This window comes from Ictidomys tridecemlineatus, chromosome 3 (assembly GCF_052094955.1).
Source record: "Ictidomys tridecemlineatus isolate mIctTri1 chromosome 3, mIctTri1.hap1, whole genome shotgun sequence".
NCBI lineage: Eukaryota > Metazoa > Chordata > Mammalia > Rodentia > Sciuridae > Ictidomys > Ictidomys tridecemlineatus.
In genome coordinates, this window is record NC_135479.1 from 79,484,414 (window position 1) to 79,510,304 (window position 25,891).

The 25,891-nt window shown below is 40.8% G+C and overlaps 1 protein-coding gene across 4 annotated transcripts in view; it reads right to left on the bottom strand.

The window, feature by feature from the left end:
* The window catches only part of Cpne4 (copine 4), a 455,030-nt gene that overhangs the window by 423,572 nt on the left and 5,567 nt on the right, over positions 1-25,891 (bottom strand). The window contains exon 1 of one of the 4 annotated variants that reach the window (XM_078043316.1): positions 14,658-14,800. The exons of 2 other annotated variants lie outside the window; for them this stretch is intronic. Coding sequence is in view for 1 of the 2 variants with exons in the window: in XM_078043314.1 (XP_077899440.1) it covers positions 11,915-11,937 (23 nt within the window). In the remaining variant the exon portion in view is untranslated. Of the gene's footprint in view, positions 1-11,914; positions 12,214-14,657; positions 14,801-25,891 lie in introns of those variants that run through there. One more of the 4 variants, XM_078043314.1, reaches the window with a different exon arrangement.

Genomic DNA, 25,891 nt, shown 5'->3' on the forward strand with positions numbered 1-25,891 from the left:
CTTGAAGGAGGTCGTGTGAGGAAATGGCAGACCAAAGCAGGCTCTTGGCTTGCTGATATGGAGCACAACTGCTCTGGAGAGGCACTCATCGGTGTCAAGCCATCAGGGTTATCTGTCAAGTTAGCATGACCTATCTATTATGACTAACAGAATCACCAAAAAGCAAAGGAATGTGCCATTTCTATCCTCTATGCATCCTTACTGCATGTCAATAGGCCTCACAGAAGGAAACAATTTACTCAGAGGCCCTTCTTCTCCATCCCTCCAGCTGATACAACAGAGTTGGTCAGGAAGGCCAGCCTCCAGGGTCCACTGACATTCATCATTCACTGTGTATTCCAGGATCAGTTGACATTTACCTATTATGGGAAAACCATTTTTCAGAGGAGGTGGGGTGGTTAGGGAATCAAGAAACTAATGAGGGGCAGTGCCTTCCTTCTAGAAGTTTAAAATATAACAGAGAAGAAAACCATGAAAGTACAAAGACAGGGTACTGGGGAAGCCATTTCTCTTTCTGAGCCTTAGCTTTGTCATCTGTCACATGGGGATAAAAACAGTACCTTCCTCACTGAAGCCCAATGCCTGATACAGAATAATTGCTCATTAAAGGCCTTCGATTATTATTATTTATTCACCTGCTGCAATGGTATATCATTGATAAGTAGAAGGAGGAACAAGTTCTATTTAAGTAAATTGGTTCCTCTGACTGTCAAAATATTTTATTGTAGAAAGGGCCTGAGCTATGCAGAAATCTTTCCAGAGATTTAAAAAGAAAAAAAGAAAACAAAAAAAACAACTTGGACCCTAGGACATGTAATTTCTGAAAACCTCTATTTCCTCATCAATAAAACTGAGATAACAGTTTCTTCCTTGGAAAGATTCAAGGAAATCAACCATACAACTCAGAAACATAAATCTCTCCCTCACTCCTCCATATTAAGAAAGATGAACAGCACAGAAGGTGTAAATCCTGTTTACAACTGTTAAGTCGATTATCTCTAAGCATCTACAGGCTCTGAAATTCCAGGAGCCGTTCACAGCATATATGAAGCCAGATGTTTCCCAATCAGGTGTGCCCCCTCTCTCTTCGGAAATCGTATAACTCAAAGTCCTCTGTTTCCTAAAACTTCAAATGTATTCATTGCTATCCACAATTTTTCTTGAACTGGCATAAATGCCTATCCTTGGTTTTTCATAGCTCTGTGAGTGAGGCTATTTTGTTAAAATGTTGGTAGAGAAATAAACTGCCTTGATGAGCAATGAGCAATCAGAAATGACTGGATTTCCTTAGCTACCTTGGGACACAACATGCTCAGACCTCACAGAACAGTGTGGGACAAGAGTTGGGATTCCACAATCAACTAGACTTAAGATGGCAATCTAACATTGTATTATTCCATTTACTGCTGACTCAGATACGAAGAGGTATTAAGAATGATTGTAAAAGCAAGAGCACATCAGAGTTGGATGTAATTCCCCACTGAGAAGCTGATCACCTGCTACAATAACTGCTCTCCACCTTAGCTGTTACCCTTTATTTTTTGTTAATAATGCATAGGGTGTGCCCAGCACCTCTACTGGGTGGTTTTTCCTGGGATCTTTGATCCAGTCTCCTCTTGTAGAGAGAAGGAAGAAGAGGTAAAAGAATGATGGGTTTCAAGTGGGAGAAAACAGGGGGAGGGTTCCCGACTTGATGATTTGGAAAAGTAATCATTTCACTGTCTCCATGTCTTCTCGTTGACCCCAGAAACCTAAGTGTTGGTTCAAAGACAAAGACTCCATCAGGCTTAATCTTTGGTGGGCTGTTTTCTCATATTCTCCAGGCTGGAACTCTCCATCAGATACATCTGCATTCCAAATGAGGGTCCCCCTCACTGACTCACTAGGTAAATAACAACCTCACTGAGTCCCAAATTCCATGCCTGCAAAATGAAGAAAATAACACTTAAACAGAGTGTTGGAAGGAAAAAAAAAAAAATATATATATATATATATATATATATATATATGAGAGAGAGAGAAAGTGCTGGGCAGAGCTGCTGCACTTGGTCATACAGGTTGCACACCATGTCCACAATCTGAACAGTCTACCTTGAAGTTGTGCAATGTGACACCTGCCCAACCATACGTGGCAGTCCTTTTCTTCATTCAACAGTTCATTCATTCAAACATTCACATACTTATTCCAGGCACTATGCTCTTGACTTTCCTTAATAAGCCTTAATGAATTATTCAACCATAAATTTATTCTAAAAACAATTCTTGGATCATCATGACACCTGTCATCATTTTGTTTTCCACCTCACAGCCAATTGCTCATGTGTCATTACCCAGCACACCCACCACCACGGTGCTGTCCCAGGGAATCTGTTCATCACTGTATCCTGCTTCTCTTAAGTACCCAGCACCGAGCAGAGCACAAAGACTGTTCACAATCGGGTGTATCCAAAGACTTCTTTCCTGGAGACATGGTAGAAGCACATTTGACATGTGAACTCCCAGAAGGTAAAACTATTACCTGTTTCATTTATGACTCCACAGCTCATAGATTAGTGTCTGGCACACAGTAGGTACTTCATAAATGTTTGGAGAATAACTGAATACTGGGGGAGCCCTTACAGATGTTATGTGAACATAATTCAAATTTCTGGAATGTGACTTATTATTCTTTGTTGAGTGAGGATTGCAAGAAAGTATATCCACATGGAGAAACATCAAGTCCCAGTGAAATCTACTTCCAGGAGTAAAATGGAATGAATAACAGGTGTAACAGCCTGGTGACTGAAGAGTAACCTATAAACATCCACTCTATCACAGACTCACCACCTGTATTTCTCAAGGTTCATAAGAGAATATTGTGGTGATAATAAGTGCCTTCTGTGCTGTGACTCTAAAGGCCTCATCTCTAACCCTCACAATGCCATAGTGTAGTTTTTCTCTTTTCAGGATCAGGAAACAGATCGAGACCTTCAGTAACTCATTCACATTTTACCTGCAGGAAATGACCGAGCTAGAATTTAAAGAGCCTCATCTGGTCTAAAACCCCAACCTCTCCATGTGGAGAAGAGATTGTATGTGTGCATTCACGAGCCTAGGCATGAATGTGAGCAGACACCTGTACAGTGTACACCATCAGCTATGGCTCAGGATATGCCCACACTTGCTTTCCTGAAAAAGAGTTCACTGAATTTGACTTCTAAAGATTTTTCTTTTTTGATTTTATTTATCTCCAAAAACTTATGTTCTTGAAACTAAATCCCATAAAAATACCTATTATCAATATCTCTTGATGACAGCCCTGAGAAGGGAGAGATCTCACTCTAGGCATGATTTTGAAAATTCCTAGGCAGTATACTTTTAGGGTCAAATAGGCTAATGATCTTTTCTTGCCCTGTGCATTCTGGGGTCATTAGACCAGGCTGCTGATCCAGTTTAATTATTTTCTGATGAATAGGATTATTGTCATCCTATTCATAGAACAGATGACAGGCCCCACCCTCAGGAGGCTATGTATACAAAATGCAATAAGTAACTAAAGAAGGGCCCACATCCTCTCTCCTAGTAGAAGGGGGACCTCAGCAGGGTGCCTGGCCTGGAGTCAGAGGAGGGGCTGGTGCTGGGCCATATAGGTGCTCTAAGTCTCTCTCTTTGGCAGATGTCAGGGTCTCCAGGGTGTTTTATTAAAGGAATAAAATGCAACCACTTCACAGCACCAGCCATGTTCTGCACAAAGCTTTGGCTCATGTGGAGTCAAGATCCCTGAGGAAACTCTGTCCAGCTTCTCCTGGGGGGAGAGGAGGTCCTGTTCTGCAAGCTTTCAGAGCTCAGCACAGCCTGTCCCTCTTCCCTTCACGCTTGTTAAATGCCCAGCATGGCTTTTCAGGGGCCAGGTTGATGCCATATGCTCATGCCACTGAAGCATTTTACTGCCTGAGCAGAGGCACTTAGCAGGGGAAAGAGCACACTGTTTTCATAGCTGGTTGGCTCTTAATGCTTCTTTAGGAGGCACCAGGCTTCAAAGAGAAGGTGTCTAGGATATTTGGGAAGATGCCAGGAAGGTGAAGGGTTTCCGGTGACACACTCCAGGATATCAGCCAGACAGGGAGGAGGGCCCAAGTCATTAACAACGCAATTCTGGTGCAAAAGGAAGAAAACGGAAAACAGTAAAGAAATTACATATGCAGAGACTTTTTTTTAAATGGCAAATTAACATTTGGGTTACATAAATGATTCTCACTTAAGCAAGGCCAATTTTGTCCCCCCAAGGGGTATTTGGCAAAGTCTGCAGATATTTCAGGTTGTTAGAACCAAGTGGTGGTATTGGGTAGGAAGGGACATTTGACAAAGTCTGCAGATATTTCAGGTTGGGTAGGAGAAGGCTAAAGTAGGCATTAAGTGGGTGGAGAGGGCAGAGATGAGGATGAACATCCTACAATATCCAGGACAGCCTCCAATGGCAAACAGTTCTCTGGCTCAAAATGTCAATAGGTTGAAAAACCCTAGATTACGTTAACACTGAACAGATAAAGAAACACTCTGTAATGTGCAACCTCGTTGCTGAATTAGTTGCATTGGAGGGATGGGTAAGGCACCCTCACCTGGGTGTAAGATCTGGCTTTGAATTTTGGTGCAGAACATTTCTAGCTCTATGGCCTTGGGCAGGCTAGCTGACAGCAGGAAGCCTCAGTTTCCTCTTTGGACAAGTGCAGTCCTAATCTGATGTGAAGTTTAAACTACAGGAAATGGTAAGAAAGCATTTTGCTCCCCAGGTCTCTACACAACTACAAATAACTGAGCACTGATTATTAAGGCCCAACAAAGTTGGAGGAGGGGTGTGGGGAACAAATGTTTTTTTCAGAGAAATTTACCAAGTGCTTGGGGGATCTGAGAGGACCGATGCTTGAGTTTGCAAGATCTCAAGGATATGCAGACCTAAGGCCTCTCTCTATAGAAGGTTCTTGACTCTACCTAGGTGAGTCTTACCGGTGTGTGTTCTCAGCCCATGGGGCATCTCAATGACCTTCCTTAATTATTATTGTCCCTTTGCTCAGCCCAGGTACCTGGACACTTTTGGGTCCTGGTCTTTATTTTCAGAGGTCAAGCATAACCCCAGCGATGTCCTGATCGGGGAGAAAGCACTACCAATACATGATACTTAGGCACATATCACTGTTCTCCTATGGCATGAAGTCAGAGGGGCTGTGGCCTCTCTTCACTGTTCCAAAGCGGAGCAAAATAAGGCCACAGCTGCCTCCGGTCTGTCACACACATACCATTTTATAGCCAATATTTGCTTTGTTGCTGTCACCTCCAGCCTTAAAGTCCTGTCCTCAGAGCAACCCGTGAGCTCCTTTCTCTCTAAGCTGCATGGACTTCCTGGCACATGGCTTTCCCTGCTGGCTTCAAAGGCACCTAGGCAGGGGAGCACCACAGAGGCAAAAGAACTGTTTAGCCAGCCCACACAGACTGCCTCAGAGGGCCTTCAAATCAACCAGCTAGAAGATGCCTTAGAAATCATCTGTCTCAGATTCCCCAAGCTGGTGAAGCTCAGAGAGAAGGAGAGGCGGGACCATGGTTAGCCCATAGGGCACCCTCTTGCAAATTAACAATGCTACCTTTCTGGATAGAGGCAGTCCTGAGCCAGGGGGCATCGCCTGCTGAATACAAGTGTCAGATCTCAGGCCAGCAGATAGGATACTTGGTATTCTAGAAAGAAATGTGTTCAAAATCACAAAAACAAGTTGGCATAGAGCCAAGATACACAGCCATTTCTTAGCTCATTTAGGATAAGGTACCCATGGAAAATAAGTAGTTCTTACACTCTTAACTTTATCTTTGCAAAGCAAGGCTTGTTGGTCAAAAAGCCTGGATGTCACACTTCACTGTTACTAGTTTTCCTTGTGGACCCTTTAATAATAGAAAGGGGAATGAATGGCCAAACACTTGCCATGGGTGGGGGTTTCTTGGGGACACTTTACATATAGCTGATGGCTCAGAGGGGGAAAAAAAAAAGTACCTGCAAAGAAGCAAACGGGTTCTGGTAGCTGGGGAAAGGGAATCTAATCACCCAGTTCAGAATCAATGTGTAAAGATGCAAGGTCAAATCCCAAAGGATGCTTTGTTCTGAAATTGTAAAAAGCCAGCATGGGCAGGTATGTGAGAACAGAGTCTCATTTCAAAGAAACCCATTAAACTTCCCTTCGCTGGCGTATTTCATAAGACTTCTATGATTGAAAAAAATATATATATGGCAACTTCAAGTTGGAATTAGAACAGTTGTTATTGCATCCTGCAGCTTAGGCAACGGGAGAATGTGCCAAAACTTCCAATTAACACCTCATTCCCTTTTTCTACCAGCAACTTTATTACTCTCATATCATTTTTGTATCCTAAACTTTCCTATCCATGGAATCCCAGTGAGTTCTGCCACTAGATGCCCTTGGGAGCCCTTCTTCCTCTTCCTTATGCCATTGCCATATCTAATCTTTAGGTCAAGGGTCAACAAACTTTTCCTAAAGGGCCAGACAGTACATTTGGTGGTTTTTGTGGTCTCCATCACTGTAGCACACAAGCAGCCACAGACCACAGATAAATTCGTGGGTGTACCTGTGTTCTGATAAAGCTTTATTAAAAAGATAGGTAGTTGATGACCAACTCAAAACAGGTGGTGATCTAAGTCTGGTTCCTTGGTCACAGCATGCTGACCTCTGCTCTAAGTGGTGCTGGGCATGAGTGAGCAGAATTTGAGCCCAGCTTACAGACACAAGCTAAAAAAGTCACCTTTAGGTAATGCTCCTGGAAAAATAAAAATTAGGCTGGGCATGATGGCACACATCTCTAATCCCTGTGGCTAGGGAGACTGAGGAAGGAGGATTGAAAGTTTAAAGCCAGCCTGAGCAATTTAGTGAGGCCCTAAGCAACTTAGCAAGACCCTTTCTCAAAATAAAAAATTTAAAAAGGCTGGGGATGTAAATGGTTAATTGAACCTGAGTTCAATCCTTGGTACCAAGAAAAAAAAAAAAGAAAGAAAGAGAGAAAGAAAGAGAGAGAGAGAGAGAGAGAGAGAGAGAGAGAGAGAGAGAGAGAGAGAGAGAGAGAGAGAAAGAAGGAAAGAAAGAAAGAAAGAAAGAAAGAAAGAAAGAAAGAAAGAAAGAAAGAAAGAAAGAAAGAAAGAAAGAAAGAAAGAAAGAAAGAAAGAAAGAAAGAAAGAAAGAAAGAAAGAAAAAACGTTAGGAGCCAAGATGCCAGTGGTGGGAAGTCTTTGCCCTAATCCTACCTCCTCTGTCATGAAGTTGGGAGAGGGATTACATTGGGAATATTGGGATCATGGAGTAAGAGAAGGGATTTATCTGGACATGGATGCTTCTTATAAGATACCTCCAATGCTAGCTTCCATGTCTTCTGTCCAAGCATCATGACATTAATGGATTGCTACAAGATTCTGCAATTCTGCTACTCAGGCTGACCGCCACATTTTCCCAGGATACTAAAGGGGCAACCACCAGAATGAGGGTCTTAATAACAGTGCTATATTTAAGAATTCATGGATGCTATGCTGATTTAGTCAATTACGTAAAATTATAGCTGAATAAACAAACAAAAAAATTTTTTTTGAGTGAATGAAACAGATTGGATTTCTCTGGGGCCCATGATCAGGAAGATATTACATTGGCTAATTGCTTTATCCTTTTCTAGGAGACAGGGAGCCTCTGCTCTATCCCTGACCCACACGGAGTAGGTGTTATAATTCAGCCTTCGCTAGATATCAGAGCACAAGACCAACTTCCTCCTTCATACCTGGAATGTGTCCAGTGTCCCGGATTAGACCATATCTCTCCAGCATAGTGAAGGGTCTCTTGCTTCTCAATATTATTAGATTGATCTCAGTACTATTACATAGTATCCCTGCAGTTTAAAATAATATATAATTGCCCAACATTTGAAGAACAATTAATTACTCAATGCCAGGCACGATTCAAATTGTTTTAAAGTCCTTCCCATTTCATAACCTTACAACACCCTGTGAGCTGGGAACTATTTATATTATCCCCCTAGTGACAAATAATGGCACTTGTACACAGAGAGGTTGGATAACTTGCCCCATTTCATGCAGCTTCAAGAAGGGGAGCCCAGGTTTGGACCCAGGTCTCAGACCCAGGTACCCAGCTCCAGAGCCTGGGCTGTTGACCTCTGTGTAACAATGTTTCCAATAATGCAACAGAGATAGGGGATAGATATAGGTTTGGGGTTAATGCCTGTGAGGACTCCGAGAGGTAGGAAATGAAGAACGAGGTCTGAGCTGAAGCTAAGCCAGCTTTTGCTTAGTGGCCAGTCATCCTGCACCACTCTCTCCTGAGGTGGTGAATATTAAATTGACCCTGAGGGCCCCTAACAGGGGAACTGGGTTCTAAGACTGTAAGCTGCTAGTGGAGGAGCCACAAAAAGGCAAAAGACATATCTGCAGCCCTGAAAATAAAGCCCCTTCTTCAGTGGCCTGGGCCTGGCAGACCTTGGAATGATGCCTACAGCTGGGAAAGGTGTATTCTCTCAGAACAAGTGGCCCCAAGGCCAGCCACCTACTCCCCAGCCCCATAACCTCCATCTCTCCTTATCTCCAAGATCCTGCTTCTGGGAAGTGCAGGGATCAAGCCTCCTGAATTTCCTAGTGACTGGGGTGAGGTCTGGGTCAAGGAGAAGGAGGAAGAGATACTATCAAACTTGGACTAGAAGTTATGACCGTGTTCATTAGATCACTTGATATTTCCTTCATCAATACCCAGATTTTTTTCATTTCCTTTCCTTTTTCTTAAACTGTTTTTGATTCATCAACTATTTTAATCTCTTTTCTTCTTTTCTAACGCTGACATTTGAAAGTAGGAAAAGTAGTTTAATTATAGTTTTAACTGCATTCCACGTTGTAAGGAGAGGATTATAATTGTATTGTCTTTTCACATATTGTGTTCTTGGCTTCTGTCATTCATGAAACAATTATTTAATGGTTTTTGAGCAACTGGATAATGTCTATCTTCTTTTTCTCTACCTCCAAAGTCATTTATGTCACGTTTCGGAATGTAACGTGTAACAAGTCTGAATATTTCAATAAAAGCTCTCTGTATTCTTGAAAGCAATCTTATCCCCTGTTTAAAAAAAAATCCTTCAAAATTCTGTTGTTACTCCTAATGAAATACAGAACACCACTGTTTGATATACTCTGCCTATTAAATATTTAATTTGTTTATCATTGCCTTCTTTGTCTAACATGTTTTCATAATAGGGTGCAAAGACATCTATGTCAGGGAGTCAGAATCTATGCTCAGATCCTGTTTTATCTTTAATCTGCTACATCACTTTGGTCCAAATCATTTCACATCTCTGGGCTGGGGTTTCCCTTACTCATAAGATACAAAGCTGAATAAAATTATCTCAAAACTGCCACTCAGCAACACCATTTGAGAATAGCGTACAGTGAGGCTTATATTTGCCCCTACCTTCCTCTACAAGGTTACACATTCAACCAGGAAGGGAAATAATGGCACTTGTACACAGAGAAGGAAAGGAAGGGAAGGAAAGTTCACATAGGTCCAAGAAATCGACTGATGTCTTTAGAAGGAAAAGGAATCCTGTATTTCAACCCCCTAGACACCCGTACCCATGCCCAATACACATATCATGGGTGATATGTTGGAATGTGAACTTTTCAATAATCAATCAAAATGTAGCAATGAGAAACTTATATTCTCAGCAGCCAGCAAATATTTGATAAAGGGATTATTTCCTTTACTTAAGGGCAAAAACCAAAAGGTCACGAGCGGAGGGGACTTTAACTCCCCTCTATCTCCCAAGCCCTGCTGCCGAGAGGGCTAAGCTGTCTCAAGGATCAGATGGAACAATCACAGAGAAATGCCAGCCTCAGAGGGAATAAACTTAGCATCTTCAACTTCCACAGCACAGCGTCTCAGCCAGATTTTGTGCAAGTCACTTCCAGAAAAGACCCAGTCATGAAGCTAGGACCAGGGTGCATCAGGCCCTGGATATTGTTCTCCATGACATATACCATGTTGCACATTCCCATTACATTCCACCTACAGGATCCAGTCTTCGCTATGACAGGGGATTTGTACATTGGTTCCCAGCCTTTTCAGGTGGTACGTTTGTCTCAGTTTGAGCAAAAATTCATCTTACCATTATATTTATAAGTGCCAATTTAACTTTCTTCCCACAACATTTCTTTGGGTTATCAAGTATGCCACAGGATACTCTGACTATACACAGAGGCACACACAATATGAAATACTGCCTCATCTGTAGGCTCATTGATCTGTTATGACATCAAGAAGATATTCCTTCATGGATTGGGGATATTGAAACAATGTAATTTCAATTGGTTTCAGTTTCTACCACATATCTACTATGAAAACATCAAGAATGCTGGTGAAATGTATATACCAATGAATCAGAAAAGCAGGAGAAATTTCCTAACCTAATTAGACAACGTAAAAGAAAAAAACAATCTATAGAATCTTTTCAATTCTAAATCGCTGCAATAAAAAGAAAATAGGGGGGGCTGGGGACTTAGCTCAATGGTAGAGCACTTGCTTAGCATGTGCAAGGTTCTGGGTTCAATCCCTTGGAGTGGTGGGGAGGGGGGCACAAACTACAACTGAAAGGAAAACAAATATCCAATGATATGCTCGGCATGGACCAGCCAAACTAGAAATTTCAACCCAGATCCTTGACTTCCAGGCTCTCTTGAGATCTCGAATTTGTCAGATCATTCACTTTGTGTGCTTTGGTTCACCCAAGATCTGACACAACTGAAAGGATGGAATTTCAACCACTAAACTAGGAACTCTGTTTCAATGCTCTCTCTGCCACACAGCCTTCTACTGCAGGCAGCTTCTGCCTTGCAGCATCAAGTGACCAACTCACGGCTTCAGGTAGGGTCTGAGATGGACTGGATGAATCTCCCGAGCCCATCACCAGCTGAAGAAACACAGTACTTGAAAGAAACTAGAGAAGAGATGATAGTGCCCAGAAGTGGTAGAAAAGTCAAAGGAGCCCTCAGAGATGAAAATACTTCTCCTTGGAGAATGAAGGTAATTAAAAAAAAGACTAATACCACTGAGCTTTCATTTATATCAATTCCCTTTGTTGGATCGGAACTCTCTTTCTTCTTTCAGTGTTAAAATCCTATTTGGAAAACATTCTTTCTTTATAAGACTTTTCTAAAACTCATACACCCCACAAAAAAATCACAAAATTTTTCCTTTCTAGAAACACAAGAGATTCTTCATTCCACTTACCTGGCAAGAATGCCCACCCTGTGTGGTATCATCTCACATTCTTCTTTTTCAATATTGTGTAACTATTACCCTGTTATTTAGCTTTTCACCTACTTGCATCATGATTCCTGAATATAATTGGAACCTTCCTGAGACTGAAACCCACCATTATTTTAGCTTTCTTCTCTAAATAGCACATGGTGAGTATTCGATATATGCTGACAGACTACAAGATTGAGGAAGACAAATGAGAAAAAAGGATTTTGGAGATGGTAACAGCGCAGAAATGTCTCCCAGTAGCATGAAGAGAGATGTGTTGGGAAAGAGTGGGAATCAAAATTGCATGCAGGTTAAGAACAAATAGTAGCTGGTAGGCACTCTGAGAATATGCCAAACTAAAGGGAGAAGGTAAGGAAAGAAAAAAAATGGATGAAAAAAAAGGAAGAGAGGTGAAAGGAAATGAGAAAAGGGATGAAAATGAGGAAGGGAAAGATAGAAGAAGGGAGGAAAGGAGAAGAGAATAAAAATAGAAGAAAAATGGGAGTAAAGAGAGAAAAAAAAAGGTAGAAGGAAAGATGAAAGGGAGAGGATTTTAAAAAGGAAGAAAGGAAGAAATGGAGGACAAACCTTACCCTTGTACTTCTGGATCTTCCATTTTTATACTTGTTCTTTTTCTATTTCCAAAATAGCTCTTGGTACTTTAGAGGGCACCTAGCACAGCGCCCAGGTTAGTTCCAAGCTCGCTGATGCCCCTGCATAAAGCTGTGTGTGAATCACTTCCAATATTGATTTGGAGCTTCACCGGGCAGCACCCACCATCTCCTGTGACTACAGAGCCACAGATCCTTGGAAGTCAGCCCCAGGAGAGCCCAGGGTGTGGAGCACTGGAGGATGCTTGGGCAAAAGCTTGAGGGCCCTCCACCAGAAGTTGCAGTGGGAGATCTTCTACTTTTATTAGTCCCAAGGCATCACATGACATGCTCAGTCCACCGGCTTCCTGGGCAGCCCATCAGGGAAGCAGGGCTCAGAGGCTCCATGGGGCGGGGGTGGGGGGGACTGCCTTTGAGGATACTCATTGGCACACAGCCATGGCTCCCTCACCACCAGCCACCTCCAGCTCGGCCATCACTCCAAGGACCAAGACGCTGGACACAGTGTGCCCCAGACAACCTAAGATGATGATTGGATGCCCAAAGTTTGGCAAATGCACAGCTTTCTGTGGTAAGCTAAAAAAAAAAAAAAAAAAAAAAAACTCCAGACGGTTGCCGGCTTCCCCAAATGACCCCAGCTCTACCATTTCCTTTTCCCTTTAACAGAGATGCTATAATATTGTGATTGTTGAATTACATGGTTTGTTTTTTTTAAAGTTTGTCATTGATAAGACCATGCAGGGGTTCTTGATGTGAAAGGGAGAAAGTCTATACTTCAGGGAGATCTGTAAACCCTTGAAACTGGATGCACACTTACATGTACAAGTAGGTATCTTCGATTTATCCAAAGCAGTTTTGAGCAGATTATCCAAGGGAATTGTGATCCTAACATGATTTTAACACCACCCCTCTGTGTCCTAAGGGGAAGGAAGGCAAGTTGTCAGGGGCTTATTAACCAAGCAAAGAGTGCTTGCTTAGTTTAGCAAAGACAATTGAATTTCCTAAAAAATGCATTTTATAGAATTAACCTACTTTATTAAAATGACAACTGAATGTTAAAATAGGGATTTTCTTCCCTAGCCACCTTTCCTCTCAGAGGTGAACCCATCTTTGTGTCTGTCTGACTGTCCGTGCCCAGCAGCCCTGCAGCCTGCATCCACAAGGAAAGGCCATTTAAACCTGTGACACTTCATTAAATATACTCCCAGCACCACTGAGGATCTCTAAATTAAAGTAAATCAATTCCAAGTGGGCCAGCCTTGGAAACACTATCACTTCCAAACATTCAGACTCACTCTATAGAAACAAAATGAACAGTTGTATAAGAGGTTGTGGTTTTAATACACCACATCGTTGTCATGAAGCGTAAAATATCACTGGATGAATAACCAGAAATATCTGTGAGATATTTAAGTAAGCCCCTATACACGCCACTGGGACATGGAGAGTGATTTCATTGCCACAGAATAAAATGAAGCCCAGAAAAATCAGGGCGATACACTTGAGCAAGCACCGAAACACAAAATAATGGGAAAATCTGCTTTATCACTTTATTTTTAAAAAGCAGTTTGCAGACTCTGCAGCTGTTAATCACTGTTCACATATGGCATGGCTGTCACCTTTATGAATCATGTTTTATCTTGAAAAGATTTTCCTTTATTACCTTTCCTTTTGCACATTCCTGAGGAGTTGTGAAACAAGAAAATAGGAAAGGCTCTGAGGTTCATAATGCTAGGATCAACATTTACAAATAAAGCCAGAAAGAAGGGATGTTAAAGTTTTAAATTATGTCCAGTTGGGTGAGACCAGATATTATCATCTTCATTTCCAAGCCGCAAAAATGGTCCTCTCCCTCACCAAAGGAACTTCTATTCTAAGACTTTATCCTGATTGCATACAGAATCCCCCTATGCCCTTTATGATGAGTAGCAGAAGTATTCAAATTCCTCTTGCTTTAGATCCAAATTTAAATATACTGATGCAAAGTAATAGGTTCCATAGGGCATCTGTCTGTGATACGATACATCTGAAAAATAAATTTGATGAATGACAATGCATATTATTAGGGGATATATATATATATATATAAGGTTGACAAGCATATTTATGATTTTCCCATTCCTTTTTATAACAGAATGATAAAGATAACCAATAGGAAATCGGGGGTTCAGGAAAATTTGTCATCATGCTATTACTGGACACAGTGATGTGAACTGTGACATTAGCCTAGCTTATGCTATTTTGATAAAGTGACTATAAATGTAATCCTTCCACCTCTAGTTCCATGATGAACATTTTCAGAAGTTCAATAAAAATCAGGAGCCCTCAGAAACCAAAACCTTGGAAAGGAACAAATGCTGCCCCTCAGATCAGGCAAGGTCTATTCATACAACATGTCTTTGGGTCATCTGTCTGTGCCCACCAGCCCTAAAGCCTGTAGATCTGTTGGGAAAGGCCATTTAAACTTGTGACACTTCATTAAGCACATTCCCAGCACTGTCACAGCTCTCTCAATATAAACCAATTCCAAATTGGAGCTTAAAGGTACCAGAGTCAGAACAGCACAAACTGTGCCGCGCCAGTGTCAGCCCATCCTGTCCCTTCTATCCCTCTCTTCCCAAGGGGGAAAAGTGGCCGGAGTCCTGTATGTGCAAGCCAAGAGCTTATGAGTGGACTTTCACCCACCTCAGCCCAGGGCTCCACACAGCCACCATTAGTCACTTACCATGTATGGAAGGCAGGCAGGGCTGCTCCTTCCAAACCCCAGGGCTCCGGAGGCTGGAGTGCCTAGGAGGAAATCTTGGGAGCACCCGGGATTCTGATGCGGAGGCCGGGGCTCTGTTTGCATCTCTGCACAGCCAGCGTGTCTCCCTCCCAAATGTCTGAATTAATAAATGATAACCCACGGTCAAATCTGTATTGCTGAACAGATGGAAACCCCCTCAGGAAAAGGGGCAGTGGGAACTCCATTTCCTAAAGAGGGCAGAGCATATGCTTTGAATCACGAGTTAGCTACCCAAATCTCACGTACAACAAGAGTCTTTCTCCCAGGATGACAAGTCTCAATCCGCGCCCCCCCCCCCACGGGCGGAATACAATAAAAGCCAGGTGATCATCATCTCTTTTGACCCCTTCTGTCCCCGCAAAATAGTCAATTTCTAGTTCTCCTCTTCGGTATAATTTTGGGAACTAGTGGAAGTGTGATTCCCACCTGGGATTTTGGAATGTAGGGGATTACAGGGTGCTGATAATTGAAGCCCTGTACATCTGGAACGTGCCCAAGATTGTACTCACACACTCAAAACAATGTAGAGAGCTGCCGAACACAAACAATAAACAGGTTTTTCAACTCTGTCCCCCAAAACCAACTCAGAACACGCATCAAACATGATTTTGATGCTCTCAATTCTTAAATCCCCCCCCCCTTTTTTTTTTCTCTCCAGGTAAGATATTCAATAACACTGTGGCAGCAGATGGTCAAGCTTTTTGCATCTGCCTAATAATTCCATCTGATACTTAAGGAAATTGACTGATGGTGATTCGAAAGACTGTGCCTGTCACTTTGGTACACGAGAGCACAGAGGTACCAAGGGTGTTTCTGTTTGCTTCACATCCTCTCTCCCTAATATTCTGAGAAGAGTCATAAGAAGAATCTTCAGAGATTAAATAAGATCCCTTGATTTAAAAAAGGATACCACCACAAAATCATTCAACTAGCAATATACACTCATGCCCCAAGCACTGACTGTGTGCATGATTCTCACAATACACAGCAACAGATCTATCACTTAGTTATTTAGTCTGTATTTTAGAATAATATCTCTTTAGATATTTTGAAAACTATCTATTTTTCCTATATGGAGAAAATATGCCCCAAATGCAGGGCTTGGTAAACTTTTTCTACAAAGAGATAGATAGCTGGCTTTGCAGACCATTTGATTTCTGTTGCAACTATTCAGTTCTGCCACTGTAGCATGAAAGAAACTGCATGTGATAATAGGCATAACTATGTTCCAATAAAACTTTATTTACAAAAACCAAGAGAAAAAAAAAATCTCTTTGTGGTAGAAGCTAGAATTGGTATATGAGCTATATAGTTGATCCCTTTCCTGACAGATCTCATTTGACAATGACCTTTTTTGGGCTACAGTTATCAAGTTTGCCTTAATCAGATCTTATTTCACTTCTCTTAGATTCATAAAAATTAAATATGTGTGTGTGTGTGTGCTTTTAACCCAAGTTAAAATATATAATATACATTATAACCAGCTTTTGGAATTATTCATAAAACTCATAGACCAGGGATAGCAACTATAAAAAAATTTAAAAATTTTTTTTTTTAAAAAAAAGCTGTTCTTTGATTATTCCAGCAAAGAGGGCCAGAGTTTCCATCTAAGTATCTAAGCACTGAGCCTCCCTAATTGAGTCTTAGCTCTTCCTCCCAGCTTAGGGAAGTGATGTTCACCTGTTATACAAATTCTCATCACAGTCCCACAGAAAATAAGTCTCATTCACTCCTGCTGGAGGCACCAAACCCATTTCTGGACTTCTTAGCTGTCTGGCAAGCCAAATTCAGAGCAGACATGTAGGGTCAGGAAACAGGTGTGGTCTTCCATGAGCCCTGACCCTAAAGAACCTACCCACTGCCCCCCACTCCCACGCATCTACCATCTACCATCCATGTTTGTGCTTGCTTTAGAGAACAGCAAGCATCTCAAAAGCAGCAATCTGTAGCAATCTCTAGCAATCTGCAAAGCCAACAGAGTTCATCGTTTAGAGTGAAAGAAATACATTGTTCACATGAGCTCATCAAGTCAGAATCTTTAGAATTCTGAGCAAGATGTTCACAATTGAAAAATGGCACAAGAACCTCAGCCAGAGAAGTTTGCAGGAGGCGTTCCGTGTCACGGGACACATCACAGACTCCTGCTTGACGGGATGTGAAAAGGAGTGAGAAGTGCCAGTGTGATCACTTGGACTTGGATCTTCCTGAGAGTGTCTCCCTCCAGAAAGACACAGATGCCATGCAAAGGGGTCCCTGCTGCCTGAGGCCAACCGGCAAAGAGACTTCGTGATGAATTTCAGCGTCTACTGAAGATGACAAACAAGGACCTAGCAACACATTCTTTTGGCATTTGTCTTGTTGACAGATTGTGCCTCTGTGACATCAAACAGCTGGATAAACATTTTAAAAGATGCCCAGGGAGCGATTTCAGTTATCTGGTGTCAAAAAGACCACCATCAGACAGCCGTCTTATTCTCTTTCCTAACTTCTCATCCCAGGACCTGGTAGACCTAAGTAATCACACTGATCCTCCCACAACATCCTCCTTCATTCACTTGTTTCTACAAAAATGAGGAGAGATTTGGATTTATTGATCATCAATCAAGAATCACATTGAGTCATTTCAGCTCCGATTCCGTTGATTTTACTCAGTAAAACTTAACGACACCAATAAAGCATTCAGAGTCAGCCGGAACAGCAACTTATCTGAACAACCACGGGCCATTACACACCAAAGGAAAATATCTACTAGAACTTCTCATTCCCGTTAGAGAATGAATAAAAATGATGGGGAATGGCCGTATTTCGGTCGTTAACCCACAATTAAACATGGCTCAACATCACAGAAAAGCCTCCACGCTTGCTGGATCTGAATCGTTCATCTCTTTCCCCTCTGCCTGCCACCCTGGGCTTCTCTTGCAGTGGCCTGTACCCCAAGCGACCCAAATGCAATGCTTTTCACAAACTTGGATGAGTTGTTATCTGTCAAAATGCTCTCAGCTAGGACTGAAATCCGTCCATCACTAACAGTCTGAACTTGGTCCAGGATGGACACTTTAAAGGCTGCTTTTCCTTTAAACAAACAAATAAATATTTAAATAATTTAAAAGGCATTTTCAAAGCAGATCAGCCTTTTCTTGAGGAGGTCACCCTCAGCAGAAAAGGTAGGCTCAAATTTTAAAAGAGGACCTTGCATTTAAACTATAAGTGTAAGATGAGATGAAAAGTTTCTTCTATTTTCATGGTCACAAAAGTTATCAAACCAAATTAGGGTTCAGAGCTTAGGAAAGATGTTATAATTTGTAGTGTGGTTTACTACAGCCATTCTCAAAGAATAAATGGTTTCAATGGCTAATATAGTAAAAATCAGTAGTTTAACATGAACAAACGTTAAATAATTTTTAAGTTTGGGGTCTTCAATAATTTTTAAGAATGGAAAGGAGCCCTGAGACCAAAAAAACCTTAAGGATTTTTGGTTTAGTGGAAGTCATGTCTATGATTTTTAAGTTTGTCCCATTTGCTGTATAACCCATAGCCAAGTGACTCAGCTTCTCTGATCTTCTATTTTTTGTGGATCAGATTAATCACCTTTATAATTTTTGGCTCAGGCAAGCAAGTCTTCCCTGCTGAAATCAAATATCCAGAAGGTCAAAATTATGTCTGTCTTGTTCATTTCACATACCCAGCACCTGATATAACACTGTCTATGATATATGATAGGGTCTCAGTAACTAATAGAGAACTGATTGACAGGGTGATTGTGAGGATAAAATAGGATAATATGAGTCAAGTGGCAAGTAAGATACCTGGCCCATGGTAAATGTCACAGGTGCTCGGTAAATGTCAGATCCCTTTCTTGACCACAAATGATGCTCACAGTTGTACCCTACAGGAGAGAAAATGCACAGCTGCTCTAAATCAAGTAAATATTTAAGACTTTGGTTCTCAAAGTGTTCTCTCCAAACCAGCAGTATCAGTGTCACCTGGGAAATGATTAGAAATATAATTCATTTAATTGCTACCCCCCAGAGTGAGAAATCTGAGGACAGGACTCATCACTGTGTTGTAATAAGCCCTCCAGATTCATGCTAAGGTGTGAGAAACGTTCCCAACTCCCTGATGAAAAATAGTATCTTCTGTTCGTTCCATAGCAGACAGAATGTCCAATATGTCGTCTATTGCTGACAGCCTAGGATAGAAGTTAGGGGTGTGTTTATGAAGTATCCAATCTGTTGGTGAGTTCTACCAGAGCTGCATAAACACACCCCTAACTTCTATAACTCCCCTGCAATGGGGCAAACCATTACCACTGGAGTAATTAATTACTCAAGACCCTAACCTTTGAAAGATGCTGTCAGCCAATAAGGATTGTAATTTGAATAATTTCCATATGCCAGCAAGCTTCACAGCAATTCTGGGCATACATCACATCATTATTCTCATTATATATTTGTGGAAGCTGAGCTTCAACAGGTTAAACAGAGTTGGAATTTAAACCCAGGAATGTGTGGTACAAAATTTATGCCCCTCGCTGATAAATGATCCTACCTGGCTATATACAACACAGTGTACAGTCTTATGAATATAATGGAGTGCTTTGAGGTAAAGGCTATGATTCAAAGACACAAAAGAATACACATGCATAGTCAAAATAATCTTTAGAAAAAGCCTCACACACTGTTTTTCAAGCATAATATATATATACTGTATTAGAGATACAACTGTGCACAGTAATATATAACTCCACACATTCATTTAGATCATATCATATAGAGCCAATAATCAAAGTAAAATAAGAGTATGTTTAACAAATGAGAGAGGATGTAAATTTTAAGGTAAATCCATATTTGGCCTAGACACAGAATATTTACTGAGACAAACTAGGCATGCTCACAGGGTGACAGAGATGTATAGGTGGTCCTACACATTCATGGATTGAACCAACTGCAGACTGGAAATATTTTTCCAAAACTGTGTTTGTACTAAATGTGAAAAGACTCTTTTGTGATTATTCCTTAAATAATGTAACAGCTATTTATACAGCATTTATATTGTACTAGGTATTATAAATAATCTAGAGATGATTTAAAGTTTGCAGAGGATGTGTGTAGGAAATAAGCAAATACTACACCATTTTATTTAAAGGACTGAGCATCCAGAAATGTTAGTGCCCATGGGAGTCCTGGAACCAATCTCTCATGGGTACCTGGGGATGACTATTCTATGTACCTGAGGATTCTCCATTCTCTGGAGTCATATCAAGAAGTGATATGGTAGAGGTGGTAGAGCTGCTACCAGAAAGAGCTTGTGACATGCTAGGAGAGTGGGCACCTTCATGCAACAAAGCACATGAGGCAGGGCTAAGCAGAGCTGTGAGAGGACATGAAAAAAGGAATTAACTTCAACTTTAGAGTTATCTGAGCCTAAGAAACAGCCCTGATCTTGAGATTGTGGGGTGGGGCACCCTAGATTTCCTCCTTCCCACTTGCTAATGTTTAGACATTAATCCAATCAATTATAAAATAAAACTAATCATATTTAACCCATAGAATGTATACATTTGGTGACTGAATATATGTTTATTCGAATAATTTCACTTTTCCTGCAAGGTAATGTAAGTGGCACAAAATAAATTTAAAAAAAATAAATTTAAGGGGCTGGGGATGTGGCTCAAGCGGTAGCACGCTCGCCTGGCATGCGTGGGGCGCTGGGTTCAATCCTCAGCACCTCATACAAATTTTTTTAAAAAATAAAGATGTTGTATCCACCGAAATAAAATGGAAAATAAATATTAAAAAATTCTTTCTCTCTTTCTTTAAAAAAAATTAAGTATAATATCAAGAAAAGCAGACAACAAGAATGGGAAAGCAAGAAAAGCCAACACATACCTAAGATGGTTAGGTCCCTTCTACTAAATTATATAGTTCTCTCCCCATTTTTATGAATGAGTAAATAAGGTAAAAGAGCTTAGATAATTTACCTCAAACCAAACAGCTGTTGAGTGGCAGAGGCAGGATTCAAACCAAGATTATTTACTTTCCAAGCCTAATCTTTTATCATAATAAAATTTCACAAATATTTGTCTTTATCAATCTGTATTACAAACCACTGATTTATTTCTTCCTTCCTTCCTTCCTTCCTTCCTTCCTTCCTTCCTTCCTTCCTTCCTTCTTTCTTTCTTTCTTTCTTTCTTTCTTTCCCTCTCCCCCTCCCCCCCCTCTCTCTTTCTTTCTTTTTTTCTTTCTTTCTGGCCCATTTCCTGATTAAGAATGAAGAAACAGCCTGGTTTACTCAGTCCACCAAAATTTTTTGAGGAACTCCTGGTGCCTGGCACTGTTTTGGGTTCGACCATGAATAAGAAAAAGAGAGTCCTGCTCTCTTACCACACATGTTGGAAAGGAGAGAGACAGGTGGGCATGAACCAGAAGAACCCAGGACCAGGGGTGAGGAAGCCTCCACCTTTGCCATCACTCTACCAACAAGCAGCTTTGGTGAGTCACTTCATCTTGCTATACCCTTGTCTTCTCATGTGGAAAAGGGGAGGGAGTGTGCATCATTTTCTGGGGTCGCCCAGCTCACACATTCTCTGATTCCATAAGAACCCTGTCTCTTTAAAATGAATCCAGGCCAAGAGCTAGGATAAGTGCTATGAGCTGTCCCCCAAATCAACTATTTCCACTATTTTCCTTTCATCTCTTTCCTCCAGGAGGATTCACATTCAACAAAGACTCAGAATTTAAGAGGCACTAAGGAAAAGAAGTTCAACCACAGCTTCTTCAGAGCTTTGCAGTCCACCTGGTCAGATAACGTCAACATACTTGGTCCAAGGTGCCCATCCTTGGTTTTACATCAACATAAAATCTCCTTGATTTTTCCATCTTGTCACTGAAATTTGGGCTCTAAGTTACCTGTTGAGTCAACTTCACAAAAGATAATAAAGGCATCAAATCGAGCATCCTGTACCCCAATGCCTCCTAACAAACCGAAAGATTTGTGTGTGTGTATGTCATTTTAATAATAGAACACTGCTTTTGCAATCTACTGTCCTTATTATTTTTTATTTTTATGGATTTGGCATTAAATGTACCTTTTCAATATTTTAAAAATAGAATTCTAATTTGTTTCAGGCCCACTGTTGAATGATAAGGGCTATTGGTAGTTGTGGTTGTATTTCTATTACATTTCCTTCCAAATCATTTTCTTGTATAAATGCATTAAGCCAATTAGGCCTTTATTTTATTATGATATTGATGAAACTAATACCCTCAGGACGATGGTACAAGTTGATTCGGTTTTAAAAATCTCTATTAGCAATGTCAAATGTATCTATATTTAAATAAACCAAAATGCCTGCTGAATGATATTTTACCACTCCCCCTTCCTCACCCACAGAATTGCCCTCCACCAACAGACAAGGGTTCCTTGAAATAGGAAATGAAAAAATACCTGATGTGACAGGACTTGTAAAAGGACCATTTTCCAGATTCTTTGAGATGGAGGAACTGGCTCCCTTTCTCTCTTACCCTGAATCATTTGTTCATCTTTCTTTTGACACTTCCACTATGGGTTTTAATGCTTCTTCTCATAACCCTGTCTGCTCCTCAAACCTGGAACATCAAACTGTAAGAACTTCACATTTACCCCCAGTAACAAGCATAGCTTTGGGCAGAAACACTGGGGTCCGTTATTATTCAACGGATGAATGAATGAGAACTTTCTGCTGAAGGAGAGGGTAGGGGAATGTGGGAGAGGCTCTGAGAAAAAGGAAAGGCTGAAGTTCTGCGGAGAGCTCACAAGAGAACTGGCACGGGAACCAGCATTTGCTTGCCGACACACAAGACAGACCCTTGAAAACACTCCACAGTCATAACCATCACTAGTCCCATGGAAGACAGTGATTCACACAAAGATCTATAGCTTAAAAAAATGGTATGTCCAAGATTCAAACTGGGTATTTCTGGATCCTGAGCTCTTCCTCCAAAAAACAGGCCTAAGTATCAAGAATGAAAAGGGGCAGTTGAATTCCAAATAGATCTGTCAGTTCTGAGAGCAGTCAGGCTGTCCAGCCACCAAGCAACCTAACCAGGCACAAGAAGAGATACACCACGGAAAGCTGAAACAAAACTTTTTGTCCCCTTTCTACCGTGGAACGATCTGCCCTGGGGGTCAGAGGAGCCACCTCTTACCTGGGCACATATCTGGGGTTCCAGCAAACCTCATAGTCCCCCGGAGGTGGGCTCCATCGGTGTTCCGGCGCCCTCTAGCGACCGCCTGTTCCAATGCTAACTCTCTCTCTCCTGGACTCACCAGCTCTTGGGGCTTGCCTGCCTTGAGTCCCTGCTAACCAGCTTCTGCTCCTCTTGTCCTTCAAGGAGCAAAGAGCTGCCCCACAGAGGTTGGGGTCTTTTGGATAAGGACGGCCTTTTGCTCAATTAACCTTAAACCTGAGAAGGATTCTAGGGTTAAACAGAAATACTGTATTCCCCTCAGCCTAATGTTTCCAAGGAGAAATTTCTCTAGTTTTCTAAGAGAAAAATAAAGTTAGGTAAATTTGTATTATGAATCAGAGATATGTAAAATAGCAACTTTGGGGAAAGTCTCTTCTTTTTTAAATGGACCTTTAATTTAAAACAGAGTAAAGGATTCCCCCTGTGGTTCTTGGAACTGTGAACACTTATGAAATCTCTTTGTTTACTTTATTGACTCAATTCTGACATTTGAAATAGAAAGCTAAGACGGTTCGGTGCAGGGGAAATTATTCACAAAACATGCACATGAACAGAGATGGATGCAGACAATGAGTTTGTACAAATTTAATCACATCTATTGGTTAAATATTGCACTGGCTCCAGGAGAGAGATTGTAATAAGCCCCAATGCTGCTTTTCTAAACATTCCTGTGGGAAGTGGGTGTCCCCCCCACCCCCGCTGCTCCCAAATCATCTCCAACTCATACTCCATAAAGATGATCAGAACACGTGGCGCCAGGGATTGACGCCACCACAGAAATTATCTCCAGGGAATCTGAGTCTCTTTAGGAGAGCAGCAATCAACAGGGTTTGTTGAATGAGTCTCCTGATCCTGAACAAGTCACTTCTCTGAGATTGAGTTTCCACATCAGTCAGATTAAACAGCTAGAGTCAAACAGACTGCCCTCAAGCTCTGGCCCAGTTCAGAAAGTCATAGATCCAGGATGATAAAATTGCTACTCACTGCTTAGAAATGAGTCCATCACAGATCTGCTTAAATGGGCTCACCCATCCCTGCGTGTGTACTAAAAATCACAGGACCAGAATCAGCCTCCCCTCGGAAGACCTCTTTGTCTTCTTTTCAAGACCTGCCCCCAGTCCTTCAATATTTACTGAGGTAAAAACTAGTGGCTCCCAAGAGGCTTTCAAAGAATACAGCAGACAAATAAAGGACATCTCAGGATTTGCCAATTCAGAGAAAATATATACACTCTATATACATATTTAGTAGTTCATAAAGAAAACAGAAAGCTCCCACATAAATTAAATTTCTAGTACAAAAAAGGGTGAGAGGCACTACTATGTTTTCATTACACAGCCACAAGTTTTAGTAGATAATCAACTGGATGAACTTAATGCTAATTGGAGCCCTTACTATAAACCATCTATTTCAAATAGCATTAAAAAAGACAGTGCATCTTATTTGACGTATTTATTGAGCTTGATTTTGAACTTAGGGTCAACCTCCACATAAATACCTTATGCAGAGAATGAATTTATAACCCCAACCGAAATCATTTCTATAACATGCTTCCTTCAAAAAAGAAAAACATTATAGGATTTTTAGGACATCCTAAAAAGAATTAAAATCTATAATCGGTCCTTTACCATCTACAGTAAATCAGGACAAAGGCAACTCTATTATTAAATGCTGGAAGGTCAATTTTAATGCACCAAAGAATGGTCTTGAACCATGTGACATTTTATTCTGACTGCATTTAAAATTTTCCGTCTTGGTATTTTGTAACTCCAGCATACTGGCTACTGTTGCCAAGGAAATATGGCTTTGGGTTACTGCATGGATCCAAAGGGGGATTTGTTTGTTTTGTTTTAAAATATTAACAAGATTAAAAAATGGAAAAAAATCAAATATAGGGAACAAATTTAGTCCTTTTCTTCTTCAAAATATCTGAAATATAGATCTTCTTGCCACATATCTGATTAAAAAACACAAAGACTCACTAAGTGATTTTTCCAACTACTGTAGAGATGTACTCAGGTGGATATCATAAGAGTACTCTTCTCACTCTTTGGATCCAAACCCCTCTGAAAGCGTGGAGCACTGATCACACACAATACTGACTGTTCATTTCTAACACATTTACCTCTAAATGGCAAAAAAAAAAAAAAAAAAAGCTTGCTTAATATGAGTAAAGGTGGCCTTAATGACCAGGGTGTTATATTTCAGGAAATTTGCAAAACAAAGATAGAGGAAGACAGGGCTCAGACCTTATAAATACACTCAGTTGAGTTCCAAAGGACTGATGAGCATAGATTCTACCATTAACCCATTTTCCTCTTAGTGATAAGTTTTTATAAATCAGACAATCTTAAGGTTTTCAGTCATGATATTGGACTCAAAACAATCCAATGATAAGAAGAACTGAAGCTCTCTTCTACTTTTTGAATTGTTATATAAAACTTCTCTGGAATCAGAAAACCCTTTTGCTTCCTAGTAACTAAAATGAGGTACTTTTTAATCAAAAATCCACATGTAGATCACGAAATACTTTAGAACAAGACACCTTTTAATTAAAACTTCTAAAAGCAGAATCCCCCAAAGACAAACTGATAATTCAAGCAAAATGCCACGTCCCTACTAGACACCTGGAGATAAGCAGGAAGTCTTTTCATTCATTTTTACAATCAAGAAACAACTCGCAAACCTGGGGAGCAACTATTCTTAAATAAATATTTAGAACTTCTAATGAGGTGGTTGTTTCATGCTGGGAAAACTCATTGTATCCCTCTGTGCCTGTTCCCACTAATATATGCCAGGCCTGTATCTGAAGAATAAAAACCAAGATTGACCACTCATAGGAAAAGCACAGACTTGATGGCCACAGTAGTTTTCACATGGTAACACACGATTAGACCTTTGATTTCATTATAAGCAAGCTCTTCTCATGAAACCACGGAAAACAGT